The following is a 15,831-nucleotide window of genomic DNA, read 5'->3' on the forward strand; positions in this document are numbered from 1 at the left end:
GAACTCTCGTTAGTCCGTTTCCTTCTTTGTTCGTTGATGGATGAAGATTGTTTGAGCATATTTTTGTTGCTATTTTTCACATTTTCATAAAGAAGCAATGAAATTTGCCAAAAATATTGTAAAGTTTCTTACTACATAGACTAAATAAAATCCATTTAAAAATAAATCAATAAAACAAAATATTAAATAAATAAAATTTAACGCGAAAATTAAGGATTTAGAAGTTCGTTTAAATCATCTGCAACAAAAGTTAATGGAAAGCCAATCATCCTCCTGTTTGACGAGAACGTTGTATCAGCATCACCAAAATATTGCTCGTCATCGTCCATGCTTAGGAAAGAAAATGGATCATCTTGTTGTTGAGGAGTGTGCATTGGCATTGACGGAGTTGAAGAATAATTGTAAGTTGAAGGAGCGTCATTGGATTGGTGAAGGATTTGAAAAGAAGGCAGACTTCCAAGCTGTGAAGAAGGAGGAAGGAATACTGGTTCGTCTTCGAGCATCTGTGTGGGAGATGCAGTGTTAAGCCCAAAAACATTTGACTGCTGTAGAAAAGAAGGCGGTTGCGGATAGGTGTTCAGAGATGTCGAGCCAGCAGACACAAAAGGAGAGGAATAAGACGACTGAGATATGACAGCGGATGAAGGAGGATTTATTGTGGATGTTGAGAGATAGTTGCGGAAGGGGTCTGTTTGCGTTGAAGGAGAATATGCAGCAAGAGACGAAGGAGTGAATGAAGGAAACGGAGCAGAAGTGCTGCCAGCTGAGAAAGATGATCCGACAGACAAGCGAGCAGCTTGATTCAGCACCGCCATTGCAGAAGGAGGAGAAGATTGCTTGGGAGCAGAAGAAGAAGCAGGTGAAAACAGTTGAGAAGACGGAAGAGAAGAAGACGGTAGAGATGTATTTGTCCCTTCTTCCTGGTCTGAAGACGATGAAGTTATCTTCCTTTGTCCAATTGTTGTGTTGTGTTGGAGTTTTGAGCTCGACTGCTGTGTAGACAATCGAATGGCAGGAGACGAGCTGTCTCCATCAGTAGTAGACAGATATGGCAGTGGAAGAGACCCAATCACCTTTTTGACTCCGTGTAAAAAGTCCTCTCCGATATCGTTATCATCATCGTCATCATCGTCATCGTCATCATCATCGTCTTCTTCGTCTTCATCGTTTGCTTGCTCACCTGCCAGTCTCATCGCACGTGATCGAATCCGCTTGCTGGGCGGCTTTGGAAGAGTGACTGGTTTGTTCAGATTGTTCAGGTTGCTTTGGGTGTTTTGAGTGTTTTGAGTGCCTTGGGTGCCTTGAGTGATTTGTGTGCTCGTGTTGCTGTGGAGAGAAGGAATGTGCGCAAAAGTTCCGCTTTGTGTTGGCATCTGAGAAAGATAGCTGTCGAAATCGTCGTTTGGAAGATGCGCTGAAAAAGAAGAAAGCGGATTAGCCTCAACTTTTGGCTGAGAAGCTTTCAAAGACGGATTTGCTGAGGCGCTGCCGGAAAGATAAGACGGAGTCAGGTCTTTCTCTTCAATCAGCATTCTTTTTCTTGCTCCAAACGATTGCTGAAAGCCTGACTTTTTGGACACCTTTTCCGCTTCTTCTTCGTCTTCCTCACGATACTCGCTGTCGCTCTCCTTTTCTCCATCAATTTCGCTTTCGCTTCTTCCTCCGCTTTCAAAATCGCTTTCTTCCGTTCGCTTCTTCCTTCTTTCGCGTGTCATTCGCTGTGTCGGTGTGTCATCATCCAGCCAGCTCAAATCGTCATCTTCTCCTTTTGTGTTTGTAACTTCGCTTCTTTCTCTGCTTTTCTTCTGCGACACGTCATCTGAACTGAAAGTGACTACAAGATTCTGATTTGCCTGTGCCCCTCTTTTTGTCTCTCTTCCTTCTCTTTCGCTGCTTCTGCGCTGCTTCGACTGCGCCATCATCGCAGACATTGCCGCTGCTGCTGCCAAGTCTGCCTCGTCGTCGTTGAAGATGTTTCCGTGTGTCGTGTGGATAGAAACCATGTTGCCTGGCCGAAGAAGCAGGTAAGACGGCGTCTCTGTTGGATAATGCGCTCGATATGATGTTGCGTGCTCAGAGTGCTTCAAGAAGAACCGAACTGTCTTCACAAACAGCGGTGTCAAAATAGATGAATAGAGCGGAGATGCAATCACATCGCTTTGGAGTGCCTGTTGATTTGCTGTTGAATGCGCAGGATGTTCTGAAGGAAGAGGCGGAAAGGCATTTGGATGAAAAGTGGCAGCAGAGAAAAGAGAGAAAGAAGATGGCTCTTCCTTCTGCTGCGGAAAGCACAAAGAAACCAATTCTGAAAAGAAGCGAATGCAATTTGAATAAACAAAGGAAATCATCTGATCATCGGAGAAATAGCGCATAATTTGTGTGATGATGAAAAACGATACAAATCCTTCTTTCAACAAAGAAATGTTCCGAACTCGAAATGCATTTGCAGGTTGCTGGCTGCTTTTCTGCCCTGATTCAGTCTTTTTTTCTTCTTCATTTGAATGTGTAACTTCCGAAGAAGAAGAGGTAGAAGTAGTAGAAGAAGAAGATTGTGGTAATTGCGATGATGATAATGATGATGATGACGCAGAAGATGAATTGTCTGATGTTGTTGAGTCGGATGGAATGGTGCTCAAAATGAAAGTGTACACGAGTGGAATTATGATAAGAGGGAAATATGAAAAGGGGCCAACCACAAAAGTGATGATGCCCTGCTGATGGAATGTCTTCGCAGTCAGTCTTGCTGCCTCGTTGGCCACCACAAGCGAGGCTGTGTAATAGCGATATGCTGCCAGGCAGAGCGAAAGAGAACACAAATGCGCAATCATCGCCATGTTCACAAACTGAGCAGAAGACGGTGCGAGAATAGACGACTGGAGGAGAGACGGCGGAATAGCATAGCTCGGCGGAGGCTCCTGCGAAATAAGCAGCGGAAGGAGCTTTTGGATGAGGTCGGCTGTGTTGCTGGTGAGCTGTGTGGTGATGTCTTCCTGTGTTGGCTGCGAGCGGAGGAGGCTGAGGAGGCTGCGGAGGATGTTTGTGGCCACAGACGGCGGGTTAGTGCCTCTTTGCTGGGAAACATAGAACGCTTGGAGGAACTCTTCAGAGGAGCGGAAGGGCGTCGACCAGAACTCGTTGGCAAATGTGAGAGTGTTGATGGGGCCTTCTATTCGGGTGGGGCCTTCCTGTTCAGCGAAAGGCGAGGACGCTGCTGAGAGCGAAGGAGAGGGAGGCTCCAGTGTAGAAGAGGTAGTGACGAAGATGCTGTGGTGCTTGACAAGAAGCGACATGTCGATTCCTTCTCCGTCGAATTCGATCTGCCCGCAGCTGCAGCTGAAAGACGGCTGGTTGCGCAGCTTGGCGATGAGAGAGGTGGCTGGTGCAGAGGAAGGCGAGGTTGACTGCACGCCAACAACAGGAGAGACCACTTTGACTGCAGACGGCGCAAATGGAATGGCTGGCTGTGGTGACACATGGGCAGACGAAGGCATCGGCTGCTGAGTGGCTGTTGTGCTTGGTGAAGAAGATGAAGCAGAAGATGAAGCAGAAGATGAAGCAGAAGATGAAGGCGAGGATGAAGGTGAAGACGAAGATGAAGAAAAAGAAGGGTAGCGATGATGTGATAAAGGAGATTGAGAAGAAAAAGAAGGATTGACAGACGAGGCATTCCATCCTTTGCGATATGTCCGCTCTGTAAGTTCTCTGAAGCTGCTCAGTTCGTCTTCGTTTTTCGTGCCTAAAGAAGCAGACGAAGAACATTTTGGTGACGGAATGATGTCGCAAAAGAGAGAAAGTTCAGTCACAACACGCTTTCCAGCTGGAATGCGGTTGGCAGCAATGTTCGATGAAGGATTCGCGGTATCAGTTGCATCATCGTCAGAAATGCAGCAGAAGAGCGAATACTCCGAAGGCGCTTCTGACTCCATTTCTCCGAGCACAAACGAAGTCTGCTCTTCCAAAAGTTCGTCTTCTCCGCTTTTCGTTTGAGACTTGCTGTTTGCCTGTTGCTGAGGCTGCGCGTCCTCATCTTCCAAAATAAGAAGGACGGATTTCTTTCTTTTGGCACCGTATTCTTCAAATATCTTTTGTGTGTGTGCGAGCGACCTGATCAGAGCAAGGCGATGCGAAAAGGGGAACTCGAGGAGATCGAAGGGGATGTAGTGCAGCCTGAACACAGGGACGAGAAGAAAGATTGTGATAGGTGCCACTGCCAGGGCGAGCGTGTGTGTGGAATGAAGCGCTGCGGAGAGACGGTATCGGATTGTGTGGCTTTTCGTTTTGGAGATTTCGAACAGATTTCGTGCGGTTTCCAGCGCTGCTTTGAGGCTGTTTGCGAGCGGAAGGAAAGGCAGCTGAGGCGCTGCTTGGTTTGATGAGCTTGTTGGGCTGAATGGATTGGCAGTGCTTTTGCGAGCAGAAGTGCCGATGCTGTGGAAGGCGGTGGTGTACATCCGCTGGAAGTAGAAGAGGAAGTTGAGTGTGGCGCGGCGTGTGCGGGCAGAAAGCGAGGTGTCGAAGGCGCGTATCAGAGGCGCATCTTCGTTCTGCATGGCGGTGCGGAGGATGGCGCACACGTCGTGCAGAAGAGACGTGCTTATCTGCTCAAACGCTCTCTGCTGAAACATGAGTGTGTCAACAGCGTCGGCAAATGTGGTGATGGTGGAGATGGCGTCAGTGCTCTGCTGTGCGCCAGAGGAGTTCACTGAGCATCCTGTTTGTTGAGCTGCTGAAAAGGGAAAGGGGGCAGACGACGCAGCTGGCAACGGAGTGAACGAAGAGGCATTTGGTGACGTGTTGGGAAACACTGTTTCCTCTTTGAAAACGGTGTATCTTTGCTGCTGGTGTGTCTCGCAGGGGAAGCAGCGGCAGAGCGACTGGGCGATTGGATGGACAGAGAAGAACTCGTCGAAGTCAGAGTGGCACATCGGCAGGAGCTTTCCGCATTTCTGGCAGACGATCGGATGCTGCTGCAGTTTTTGTGCCTTTTCGTCTTCTGATTCGAGCGGAGGAACATAAAAAGGCCTGTTTTCTTCAGTCAGCTGGCAATAAGGACAGCTGTATTTGTCGAGCGCTTTGGAAACCTGAATGAAGATTGAAAGAGGTGATTCGTTTGAGAGGAGCTTTTGTGGCTGTGTTGGTAAAGAAGAGTTCGAAACAGCACTTGAAGACTCACCTGAAGCTGAATCAGAGGCAGAAGCCGAAGAAGAAGATTGAGAAGATGCTTCGTGTTCTGTTGGCTGTTGAGGTGCTGTTTGTGTGTTGTTCTGCTGTTGCGATTGAGAAATCCCAAGAAATGCAGAAAGTGTACCAACGATGTTTGACAGAGGAGAAGGCGATGACTGCGGATTAGATTGTGAAAAACAAGAAGGTGTTGAAGAAGAAGAAGAAGATGATGATGATTGAGATGCTTGAGATGATTCTTTTGTTGATGAAGAGATGGAAGTGAGAAGCGATGAAAGCGGTTCGGAGATTGAATTCCAGAGACTTGAAAGCGAAAAGGAGGAAGTCGGGAAAGTGACTGGTCTGTTTGGGTGGTGGCAGAGGGAGTGAAACGGCGAGTGGGGCGAGTTGACGAGGTTTGTGACGTACTGCGAGTGGAGCAGCTGGCGCGTGGTGGAGCCCATCTGAGCAGCTCTCTGTGTATTCTCGTCAGAGTAGAAAAGGGCGATGAGGAAGATGCCCTTCAGATACTCCAGCGCAAAGCAGCCTTCGAGCACTTCGGAGGGCGACAGCGGGACAGCCACAGACAACACAGCGTCGATGGCGATGGTGCGCACGACAGAAAGGATGTCTGGGTAGGATGTGACCAGATCAGCCATCCACTGCGGCAGGGCGCCTGCCATCACACTTTTGAGGATGGCAGACGAAATCTCTGACGAGTCAGAGGACGATTCAGAGGAGGATGCGGAGGAAGAGGAAGAGGAGGTGGAGGATGATGAAGATGAGGAGGAAGAAGAAGAAGAGGATGATGATGATGAAGGATTCGTGCCTTCTAGAGTCGTTGCTGGTAAAGATGATGCTGCTATCGAGGATGATAGAGAAGAAGGAGAAGGAGAAGAAAGAGGACAAAGCAATTGCAACGGATTTGAAGACGAAGAAAAGCAATTCGTATCAGTTGAAGGATGAGAAACCGCACTAGCCTCAAGTTTCACGTGAATGTCATCTTTTGCCTCGCTTTTCAAAATATTTGTTATTTCCTTGATATCGCTTTTCTCTTTTTCATCTTCTTGTTTTTTTGCATTCCCGTTCTCGGCAGATTTGGTGTTTGTTCGAATTCCCCACGTCTTGATGGCCTCCTTCAGCTGCATCACTTTTTTGAATATCTTCCGCACAATCAGTGTTTTGTATCGGAAGAGGTTGCCTGCCACGTCCTGCAGAATAGACGCGTATGTGCGTGCCTGGCGGATGGCATTTTGAGCCGTGTTGAAATGGCCAAGCGCCTTCGCTGATGCTGCAATAACCGCATAGAATTGCATGTGCAGCGCATCAAAGTAGTGAAGCGACAAATTCTCTATTTTTGAGAAGGTCAGCGCAGAAAATTGACTAAATGGAGCATGTGGATTAAATCTCGCTGCAGGTGTCGGAGGAAAGAGCACAGTGGAACGAGTTGATGGAATGCCTGCAACAATTCCCCCGCTGCCAAATGGGAACGGATGGGCAATTGGAGGCGAAAGAGAATTCTGGTATTGCATCGGAGATTCTGAATGAAATAGAAAATTCGTTGCAGCAAAAATGGGCGTGAACCCAGGTGGAAGCGATGGTGGGCTCCGGCCAACAGATAATGGGGCAGAAGGTGACTGGTACCCGTTGCTTCCAAACACAGATGGCATTGAATGAGCCATCGAAAGTTGCATCTCTGCTTGGAGTTTGCGGCGCTTCATTGAAAGAAGAATCTCCTTTGACTTAAATGGAAAATGAATAAACTGGCTCATGTCATTGCCAAAAAGTCCATAGAATGGATTGATGTATCGTCTGTAAACCTCAAGATAGATTAATTTATTGTGACCAATCTCAAGAAATGGAATTTGAATGTCAAAAAATGGATCTTGTTCCGTATAATGTTGTTGCTCTTGTGCAACTGTGGGTGTTTGCTGCTCTTCATCGCGAACTTGTTTTGGATGAACATCTTTATCCAAAACTTGTTCGTCAATAGATTCAGAACTTCCAGTTTGCTGATTTGTTCGTAATTGACGTTCGAGGATCCTTTCTGATTTGGGTCGCGTTGGCTGCAAAGTCTTTGGCTGCATTGCAGGCTTCTTTTGATACTCTGATTTCACTTTTGGTCCAATATGAACAATTTCCTTCTTTTGCTTTGTTCCTCTGTCTATTGTTTCAAAAACGAATGATTCTCAATTTATTCGACATAAAATATCGTACCATACTTCTTTTGCGATATGGACCACGCTTTTTAACAGGAATAAGGTATGTACATTCAATATTTCTTGTTAGGCAATTAATGCATGGTTGCTTTCTGTAAAACGCATGAAGAGTTTAAATAAGTAACACAAAAGTTTTTTTGAAAAATAATTATAAAGACAAAGTAGTACCCATCGCATTTTATTTTTCTATATTGAGAAAAAAAATTTCATAATTTTAGAGAAAAATTGACGAGAAAAAATATTTTTCAAAAGTTCAAACTTTTTCCTACAGCTGTCGCATGCTTGAAGTATAACTGTTCTTGTTGGTGGATTAATAATATTCATTGAGCTTCTTTAAAATCTGCTCCGTCTGTTCAAAAAATAAGCTTAGGGTTTGGATCAGTTCACTCTTTTTCTTTACTTTATGGAGTTGTTCGAGAAAGCAATACAGCTCGCAGAGGTAGCCACAACAAAGGACAAAGAAAGTATTTGTCACGCCTTTTTGAAAAATTTTCTTTTATTGGAATTTTAAAAATGATAATAAATGTTAATCTTTCATTCTGCTTAGACGATTATGAAGAGGCATTATCTCATTATTCTTTAGCAATCGATGAAATGAAATCATGCATGTGCAAATGCAATCAGGGAGAAAAGCAACAAATTGCTACATTCATAGATGTGTATATATCAAGAATGATACTTATTGTGAAAGCGATCTCAGCTGAAGGAGGTACTTTTAAAAGAGAAGTTCTTGAAGGCAAAATACCTGGTTACATCATCAGTACTTTGAAGTTTAAATCGATTTCTGATTCAGAGTCATTGATAATGATGAAAACTCCTTCAAAAGGTTTAATTCTGCAATAATTCAAATTTTTTTGAAGGAAATTCATATAATATTTTTAATGGAAATATTTAAAAAAATATTAGTAAACACTTTTGCACCTTCTGCATATGGACTTGGAGGGGATCATTTTAAGACTCATTTTGTAGAAATTACTCCTGAGAAAGATTATGAACCACCACCAGAAAATAGCGTAATGCTCGTGTTTTGGATTATTAGAAAAATACGAGATAGTATGGATGCTCCAACATGGATATCACCACGGATATTTTTGACTCCTTCAATATGGTATGAAATTGTGATTATTTTGATAACATTGAAAGGAATATTTTTTAATCAAATGCTAATTGTTTTTTTCAAGGGAATCGAGCGATTATAGCATTCCATCATTTATGGACAAAGAAAATTTTGTTCTTGCTTCAAATGAAGCTTTTCAAGCACCATCACATATAAATCCAAGTCGCATCCTCACATATTTTATTTGTAAACAAGCGTTGGACGATCTAATTGACAGGCTCGAAAAAGCTCAGTCAACCTTGGCAAAAAACTTGTCATGCATAAGCGACCCTTTACCACAGAAGCAATCTTCAAATGTGGTTAAATCATTTTTTGGTTCAATTGCCAGCAAAATGAAACATGCTGCAGCTTCATCAACTTTGTATGCTGCTCTTTTAATAATTGATTTATTTAATCACAAAATTAAAAACCTTAAATTTCTGTTTTCTTTTTCTTTTCCTTTCTTTCCTTTCTTTCTTTTTTTGCATGGGCTTCTTCGTTTTGTTCAAGAACGCATGCTGAATACATTACACATCTCAAATTGCTTTTAGATAATGCACTTTCAATGCAACTCTGGTACGTTTTCTTTTCTGGGTTTGGCACTGCTGGACGACCACTTTGCGCAAGAATTGAAAGAGTCGTTGAGTCTTTGAAGACTTCTCTGCTCGAATTTCTAATTCGCGATATTGGAGCAATGGTTGAGACTGAAATGCTGAATGGCAGAAAGAATTTCAGTCGTCTATTTAAAGGGAAATGATTTCATAAGCTACATGTTTTTATTCCAATTCTCATTTATCTGTTCTTGCGCTTGTCATATTTTTATGTTTCATTTCAGAAGTAAACATTTTTTTTAACCCGAAAAATCTTTTTTTATTTTCAGAATGGATATTTAAGATCTGAAAGCTGTAAATACGAATTGAATGTATTTGAAAATCAATAAATAATTTCCAAGTTTGGAGGAATGAAAACACAAAACTCATTGAATGGCAGTGTTCCAATATAAGTTTAGTCACTTTTCCAATAATGTCATATTCGAGCAAAATGAAAAGAATTGTTGAAAAAAGAATTGAATGTGTTCACGAAAATTTTTGATTATAATTCTTTCTTTATAATGTTTCAACTGATTTAATATAATGAGACGGTTACTCATTTTCATGTAATTAAATGGCACATCAAAAGTTTGTTTCAACACTTGATAATTCCGATTCTGAATGAAATTAAGATTTTAGTAATTTGTGAAATAAATAAGTGCTTTCGATAAATGAAATGAATTTTCAACACAATTCAAACTTCCAAACAAGAAAACAAAAGAAATCTCTCTCTCTTTCTATTTCCCCCTTTTTCTTTCTTTCTTTCTTTCTTTCTTTCTTTCTTTCTTTCTTTCTTTCTTTCTTTCTTTCTTTCTCTTTCTCTCAACTTTTTTTACAAGATTCTTTCTATTCTCTTCCATATGCACCTCATCAATCAATGTTCAATAGTTGGTTCAAGTACATGCACAAATATTTCGAATTGGATCAAAGTGAGCAGAGTAATTCACTTGGAAATAAAAAGAATATTCTTCATCTCTTCGTCCTCCATATAAGTTATTAACAGTGTGAATTTCTGACGGTCAAAATGTTGCTTGTATCTGAGATAAAGAAAGTTTGATTTTGTTGAAATGCTGCAAAAATCCAAAAAGAATGGATGATCAGAAAAGAAAATATGGATTATTCCAATGATGCAGTTGGTTGCGAGTTGGTAAATTCAATTGGAAAATTAAGCATTTTCAAGAAATAGATCACTTGTTGAAGAATAACTTTATTTCTTTTTCGTGTCAAATAAGTTTATTGGCAAGTTTTTTTGAATTTCTTCTCATTTTGGTTCAATCTTTTTCAATCTTATTTCATGTTGGTCTGATTTTAGATTCTGAGTTTCGTTTTGCTTCTCCTTTTTGATGAAGGATTCAAACTTTCTTTTCATTCAGTTCTTTTATCAATCTTCTTTCTCTGTTCTCCATGGTTCACGCTTTCTCTTCTGAGACTCGCTCATGAACTTGGTTTTTCTCTCTTGACTCGTCACCTTCTCATATCCTGCTGTGGATTCTTTGAAAAATGGTTTATGTCAATTGTTATCTGCATTAAATCACTTTTGTTTATCTGCTCCTAAGCTTTTCAATGCATTTTGTAACTCAAAAGTATTGTATTTTTCTTTTTGTTTCATTTTTCGTTTCAGTTAGAAGCTGTTAAGATATTTTTCATTTTTTTTTTTCCAACAAGTCTTTGAAAGGAACCAAAACAACAAAAAGAGAAAAAACACAAATGTTTATTCAATTGGTTTCTTTATCATCAAAAATCTATTTCTAATGAATTGTTGCATCAATTTTTTTGTGAAATGCTCTATAACTCAAAGTTCACTGATTTGGCAATAGATAATAAGAGTCTCCCATTATTTTCTTTCCATATCATTGTTTCAGCTGCTTCATTTGCATTCGACAGATTTCTGGGAATCCAAAGAACCCAAGAAGAATGAAGAAGGCATCGATAGAAAAGAAGAGCTGTGAATCGATATGCGCTAAAAGAAAAAAAAGTCCACTATTTGAGTAAAATTGAATGGAATTTCAATGAGAAGAAAAAAAACCTAAGCTTGAAATGAAGAAATTTCAAAAATCATTCATTAATCAAAATATTCTAAATTGGAAAAGCATAGAATATGAATGATTTAACTTCTTTTCTTCACAAGTTCGATTCGTCTTTGGTAAATTACTTTGCGATGTTTGTTAATGCTCTTTGCTCTTCAGTTATCCTTCCAAAAAGCAACAGGCCTTTTTGCCGATAAAAGCAGATGTTTGTTTGTTGTGCCTTTTAAAGACCTCTTTCATTATGCTTCTTAACGTTTCCTGCTTTTCTTCATCAGACTCGTTCGGAAATTGTGGAGCATATAACAGATTCTTTTGCGAAATTGATGTGATTTCTCAATTCTCTTCAATTTCCTTTACTCCCTTTTGTTGGACTTCCATTTCAGTTTTATGTTTTGTCCGAGTAGATTGATAAAGCATATTTATTGCCAGCCACGATAAATGAGCATTGCAAATATTTTTCTGTTGAACATAAATGAATAAAAAAACGTTCAAACAACTTGAACTGTGCAATTTTGAAAGAATAGTTTGCAAAAACGTTGGAGTATTCTAAAAAACTTTCTTCCATTTAAATTACTTCGATCAAGAGCAATTCAGCAGTAGCAGCTTCTGTGTTTCCAGACAAAGCTAATTCATATCGCAGGAAACTCGATACTTCTGGTGGGTGCCTCGTGTAAATTGAAGTACAGCTTCAAACTTCTTTTCCGAGTTGATCAAAAATTCTGTCATTAGCAAATTTGAATCGTTGAAATTGCTTTCCGTTTATTATCGCAAATAAAGCACAATTCAGTTGCCCTGAGCAATAATATTCATGAAATTTCTCAAGAATTTTGGGAGTAATCGGTCTGTGTGTCATTATATGTTAAAAATTATAAAAACTTAAAATCTCTAAAAATAGGCATAGTTCAACATCCAGAAAATCACGCCAAAATAAGCATACATTGTTTATTCAAGGTGAATTTTTTCATTGTCCAACGGTGAAATTTTTGCAACTCTCAAACACTCCAGATTAAAAGAATTTTCACGCAGTTATGATGAAAGGTCCAGGATTTTTAGCGTTGAATAATTGTCTAATATGACCCAGATATTCCAAATGGTAATTCGAGGAGGAACAAAAGTGTCTGTTCTTCAAACAAAACGGGTTTATAATGAATGCAAAGGAAAAGTAATAAATAAAATCATTCAAACTGGCTATGAACAATGCAACGGAAAATAAAATGTAGAAGACTACTCAAATATTTAACAAATTAACAAAATTTTGTCGTCTCATTGACACAGCAGTTGTTTTAACAAAATTATGTAATCTAGTATGTATCATGATCATATTTTCGTCAAAAAGAATTCAAGATTAAAGCATTTCATTTTCATGAAAATTACTCATTTTTAAATATAGAAGTTGATGTTGCTTGGCTTTTTGTAAATTTTTGACATGTTGCAGAGAAAAACATCATTTAAATTTGCACTTTTTTTGAAATTTTTTTGCCTGGCTATTGTAAAGATAAATGAGAATATTGGTAAAGGGGTCATGCCTGAGAAGGACGGATTAGACGAATCCGAGTTATCAGAGGGCTGTGCGTCTCAGAGTGTTTTGTTTGCACGATTTACTGAGGCTTAACTCTGAATATTGTCCGATTATTTATTTTTATTTTGATTAAGTCATTGATTAAAAAAAAGTCCGTTAAATTTCTCACAAGTAAATGTTTTAAAATTCATAGATATTCTCTTTTCAGCTTGAAAACGTATGAATGATTGAATATAAAAACATTGAAAAAAAACTTTAAGGACGGATGATTGGAAAGCCTTAATAATACCATGGATGAAGTACTACCCCCCAAATACATTTTGGGAAAGGAAAAAATAAATGGGAATTTGAGGGAATCCAATGTGGGAAAAAGTCATAAAGGATGAAACTTTTATGAGTCAAAAATAAATAATTTCAAAAAATAAGTTTCTATCCTCCCCTTGAGAAAAACTTCTTCAAAGTGATTGTGATGATATTAATCAAATAAATCCTCCATTTTGGTTAATGTTTATTGAAAACTTTGAAGTTTTTTGAATCAAATTTTTAACCCCAAAAAAGTCAATTTTTTGACTTCAAGAAAAAAAGTTTCTGATTTCTAAAAAATAGAAAAGGAATAAGGAAGAAACAGGCACGTGGGGTGGGGGCCGCGCGACAAACGCGGCAAAAGGGCGGGGAGCGAAAGCGACCGAACTTTTGCTGTGTGGCGCGTCGGCCATTGGGTGGGACTCTTTCTTCCCATCAGAAATGGCCATTATTTTCTTTAAAATTCCTCCTCCAAATTGTTCCTCCTGTGATGTACAAATTTGAAGGTTTTAAAATTTTTATTGAAAATTTTTGCCCCTCCCCCCTGAAATCCTAAAAGTTTATCTTTTATTCTTTTTTTGACTTAATGCGATTTTCTTCTTTTTTTTCGCGAGATGGATGAATATCTGCGCGCAGGATTGATGTGCGCAGATTTCATCCAGCGAGCGCTACCGGAGAAGTAGCGCGAGTGACGTGATACTGACCTCGCGGTTAGCGAGAAAATTTTGAAAAATAAGGAAAAAAAGAGGTCATTTTCAATGGAGAAAATTGATTTTTTTGTTTTATTTTTTTCTAAAAAAATACAATATTTTTCTGGATTTTTGTCGATTGTTATGCTCAACTTTTATTTTAAATTGATGTAATTTTTATCAAAATATGATATGAATTCCTCATGCTGTCATAATTTTTTATTTTTTTGAACTTTATAATTTTTTTTAATTTTTTTATTATTTTCAGAAATTGATGAAAATTGGATAGAAGATTTATGATATGATAATATTAATTATGATGATATAATTGTGAGAATATTGATAGTTGTGGTTGAATAAAAATGAAAAAATAACAATCTGAAATATCAACAAAAATAAGATACTTTTTTGTTTGCTCAGAACCAACCATCAACATCAATGTTCTTATGTATCATTATCATCTTTATTATATATATTATATTATATATGAAAACCAATTGAATTCAACTTCTTTTTGTGATGATATAATTTTTTTTTAATTATTTTCATTTTATAAAATATTTTTTTATCTCAACAACTGACTTTTTCTTTCTATTGAAAAAAATTCAACAATAATGATATTATGATATTGTATATAATATAATTTTTTGATGTTAGTCTGTCCATCAATTTTTGAGATAAAAAAATATTTTCATTTTTTCTCTCATTTTTGAATAATATTTAATTTTTTTATTTTTTTATAACTTTCATTTCATCTCAATTTTATTATCAAATAAATAGCAATCACATTATATATCTCTGTTATTTTTATTTTTAATATTAAAAGAAATCCTCTTGAGAAATAATTTTTTTCCATTATTTTTTTATCTTAATTAATATTTTTCTATTTATTCCATGAACAGATAATTTTGAAATAAATATTTTGTATAGGTTATGAGGGGTGGGGAATGTGTTGGTGTATAGTGAGATTGGTAACAAACTGTTTTTGAAAAGTCGAATTCTTAACATAGAAAAATGGTTTTGATCTAGATCAAACATTTTTTTTAAAAAAATATTTTTTTCATAAGAAGTAGGAATTAGTGGTTGATGAAAAGTTACGTATATGGGTAATATTATGAGAAGAATTGATTGGTGTGAAAATCAGAAATTAATTGATTCAAATTGTGGAATGATATGTTAAATAAAATTTTTTCAGTCAAAATTTTCATAATTATTTTTAAAATATCTCGATAAATAAATTTTTCTTAGTAGTGAGACTTTACAGAAGTGTTAGTTGGACCATTTGTGAATTTTTGAAGTCAGGGTCAAAAATTCGAAAAATGCAAAATTTTGATTTTTTCTGATTAAGTTGAATTTAGCTCAAGTTAGTCAGAAAAATTGAAAAATTGGTGAAAATCGGTTTTTATGAAAGTTGTGATCGAAACTTATGAAAACACAAAAAGTTCGGATAATTCGCGAATAGTCCGCTGAATTTTTTTCTCGGGCCAGATTGGTCTGGTTAGTGAGAAAATGTGATATGAAGATTTTGACTGAAAAAGTGGTGATCTTAGATCAACGACCGAAAAATATGAGGTCTCAGATTCCTTTGATAATTGGCAGGTGGCAAGGACGTGGGCCCCTTATAAACATACTCGAATCTAAATTTTTTCTACCGAGCAATTGTGGCAGGGCAGTGCGGACAAGGTTAGGGTTAGGGTTAGGTTAGGGTTAGGGTTAGGGTTAGGGTTAGGGTTAGGGTTAGGGTTAGGGTTAGGGTTAGGGTTAGGTTAGGGTTAGGGTTAGGGTTAGGGTTAGGTTAGGGTTAGGGTTAGGGTTAGGGTTAGGTTAGGTTAGGGTTAGGTTAGGGTTAGGGTTAGGGTTAGGGTTAGGTTAGGGTTAGGGTTAGGGTTAGGGTTAGGGTTAGGGTTAGGGTTAGGGTTAGGGTTAGGGTTAGGGTTAGGGTTAGGGTTAGGGTTAGGGTTAGGGTTAGGGTTAGGGTTAGGGTTAGGGTTAGGGTTAGGGTTAGGGTTAGGGTTAGGGTTAGGTTAGGGTTAGGGTTAGGGTTAGGGTTAGGGTTAGGGTTAGGGTTAGGGTTAGGGTTAGGGTTAGGGTTAGGGTTAGGGTTAGGGTTAGGTTAGGGTTAGGGTTAGGTTAGGTTAGGGTTAGGGTTAGGGTTAGGGTTAGGTTAGGTTAGGGTTAGGTTAGGGTTAGGGTTAGGGTTAGGGTTAGGGTTAGGGTTAGGGTTAGGG

General features: G+C 38.7%; 3 protein-coding genes across 3 annotated transcripts in view; 2 read left to right on the forward strand and 1 right to left on the reverse strand.

Annotated features, from left to right (window-relative positions):
• Positions 1 to 103: 103 nt before the first annotated feature.
• Positions 104 to 7,556, reverse strand: MONOS_13332 (uncharacterized protein; the record flags this gene model as incomplete). Its single annotated transcript, XM_067866025.1, has 3 exons — positions 104 to 7,324; positions 7,383 to 7,467; positions 7,548 to 7,556. 3 exons carry the CDS (start codon positions 7,554 to 7,556, stop codon positions 210 to 212), a joined length of 7,209 nt encoding a protein of 2,402 aa, XP_067729439.1. The 3' UTR covers positions 104 to 209.
• Positions 7,557 to 7,759: 203 nt separating this feature from the next.
• Positions 7,760 to 9,354, forward strand: MONOS_13331 (uncharacterized protein). The gene is made up of 5 exons (XM_067866024.1): positions 7,760 to 7,843; positions 7,927 to 8,205; positions 8,286 to 8,487; positions 8,561 to 8,857; positions 8,986 to 9,354. The coding sequence occupies exons 1-5, from the start codon at positions 7,783 to 7,785 to the stop codon at positions 9,230 to 9,232; spliced, it is 1,086 nt and encodes a 361-aa protein (XP_067729440.1). The 5' UTR covers positions 7,760 to 7,782; the 3' UTR covers positions 9,233 to 9,354.
• Positions 9,355 to 15,170: 5,816 nt separating this feature from the next.
• Positions 15,171 to 15,831, forward strand: part of MONOS_17456 (uncharacterized protein) — a gene marked incomplete at both ends in the record, with an annotated part of 2,348 nt that continues 1,687 nt past the window's right edge. Inside the window, 3 exons of the mRNA XM_067870378.1 lie at positions 15,171 to 15,292; positions 15,495 to 15,621; positions 15,783 to 15,831. The exon at positions 15,783 to 15,831 is cut by the window's right edge and continues 23 nt beyond it. Of these exons, the coding sequence (XP_067729441.1) occupies positions 15,171 to 15,292; positions 15,495 to 15,621; positions 15,783 to 15,831 (298 nt within the window). The remainder of the gene's footprint in view (positions 15,293 to 15,494; positions 15,622 to 15,782) is intronic.

Source organism: Monocercomonoides exilis (genome assembly GCF_001643675.1).
Source record: "Monocercomonoides exilis strain PA203 chromosome Unknown scaffold17-1647472, whole genome shotgun sequence".
In the NCBI taxonomy this organism is placed as follows: domain Eukaryota; phylum Preaxostyla; order Oxymonadida; family Polymastigidae; genus Monocercomonoides; species Monocercomonoides exilis.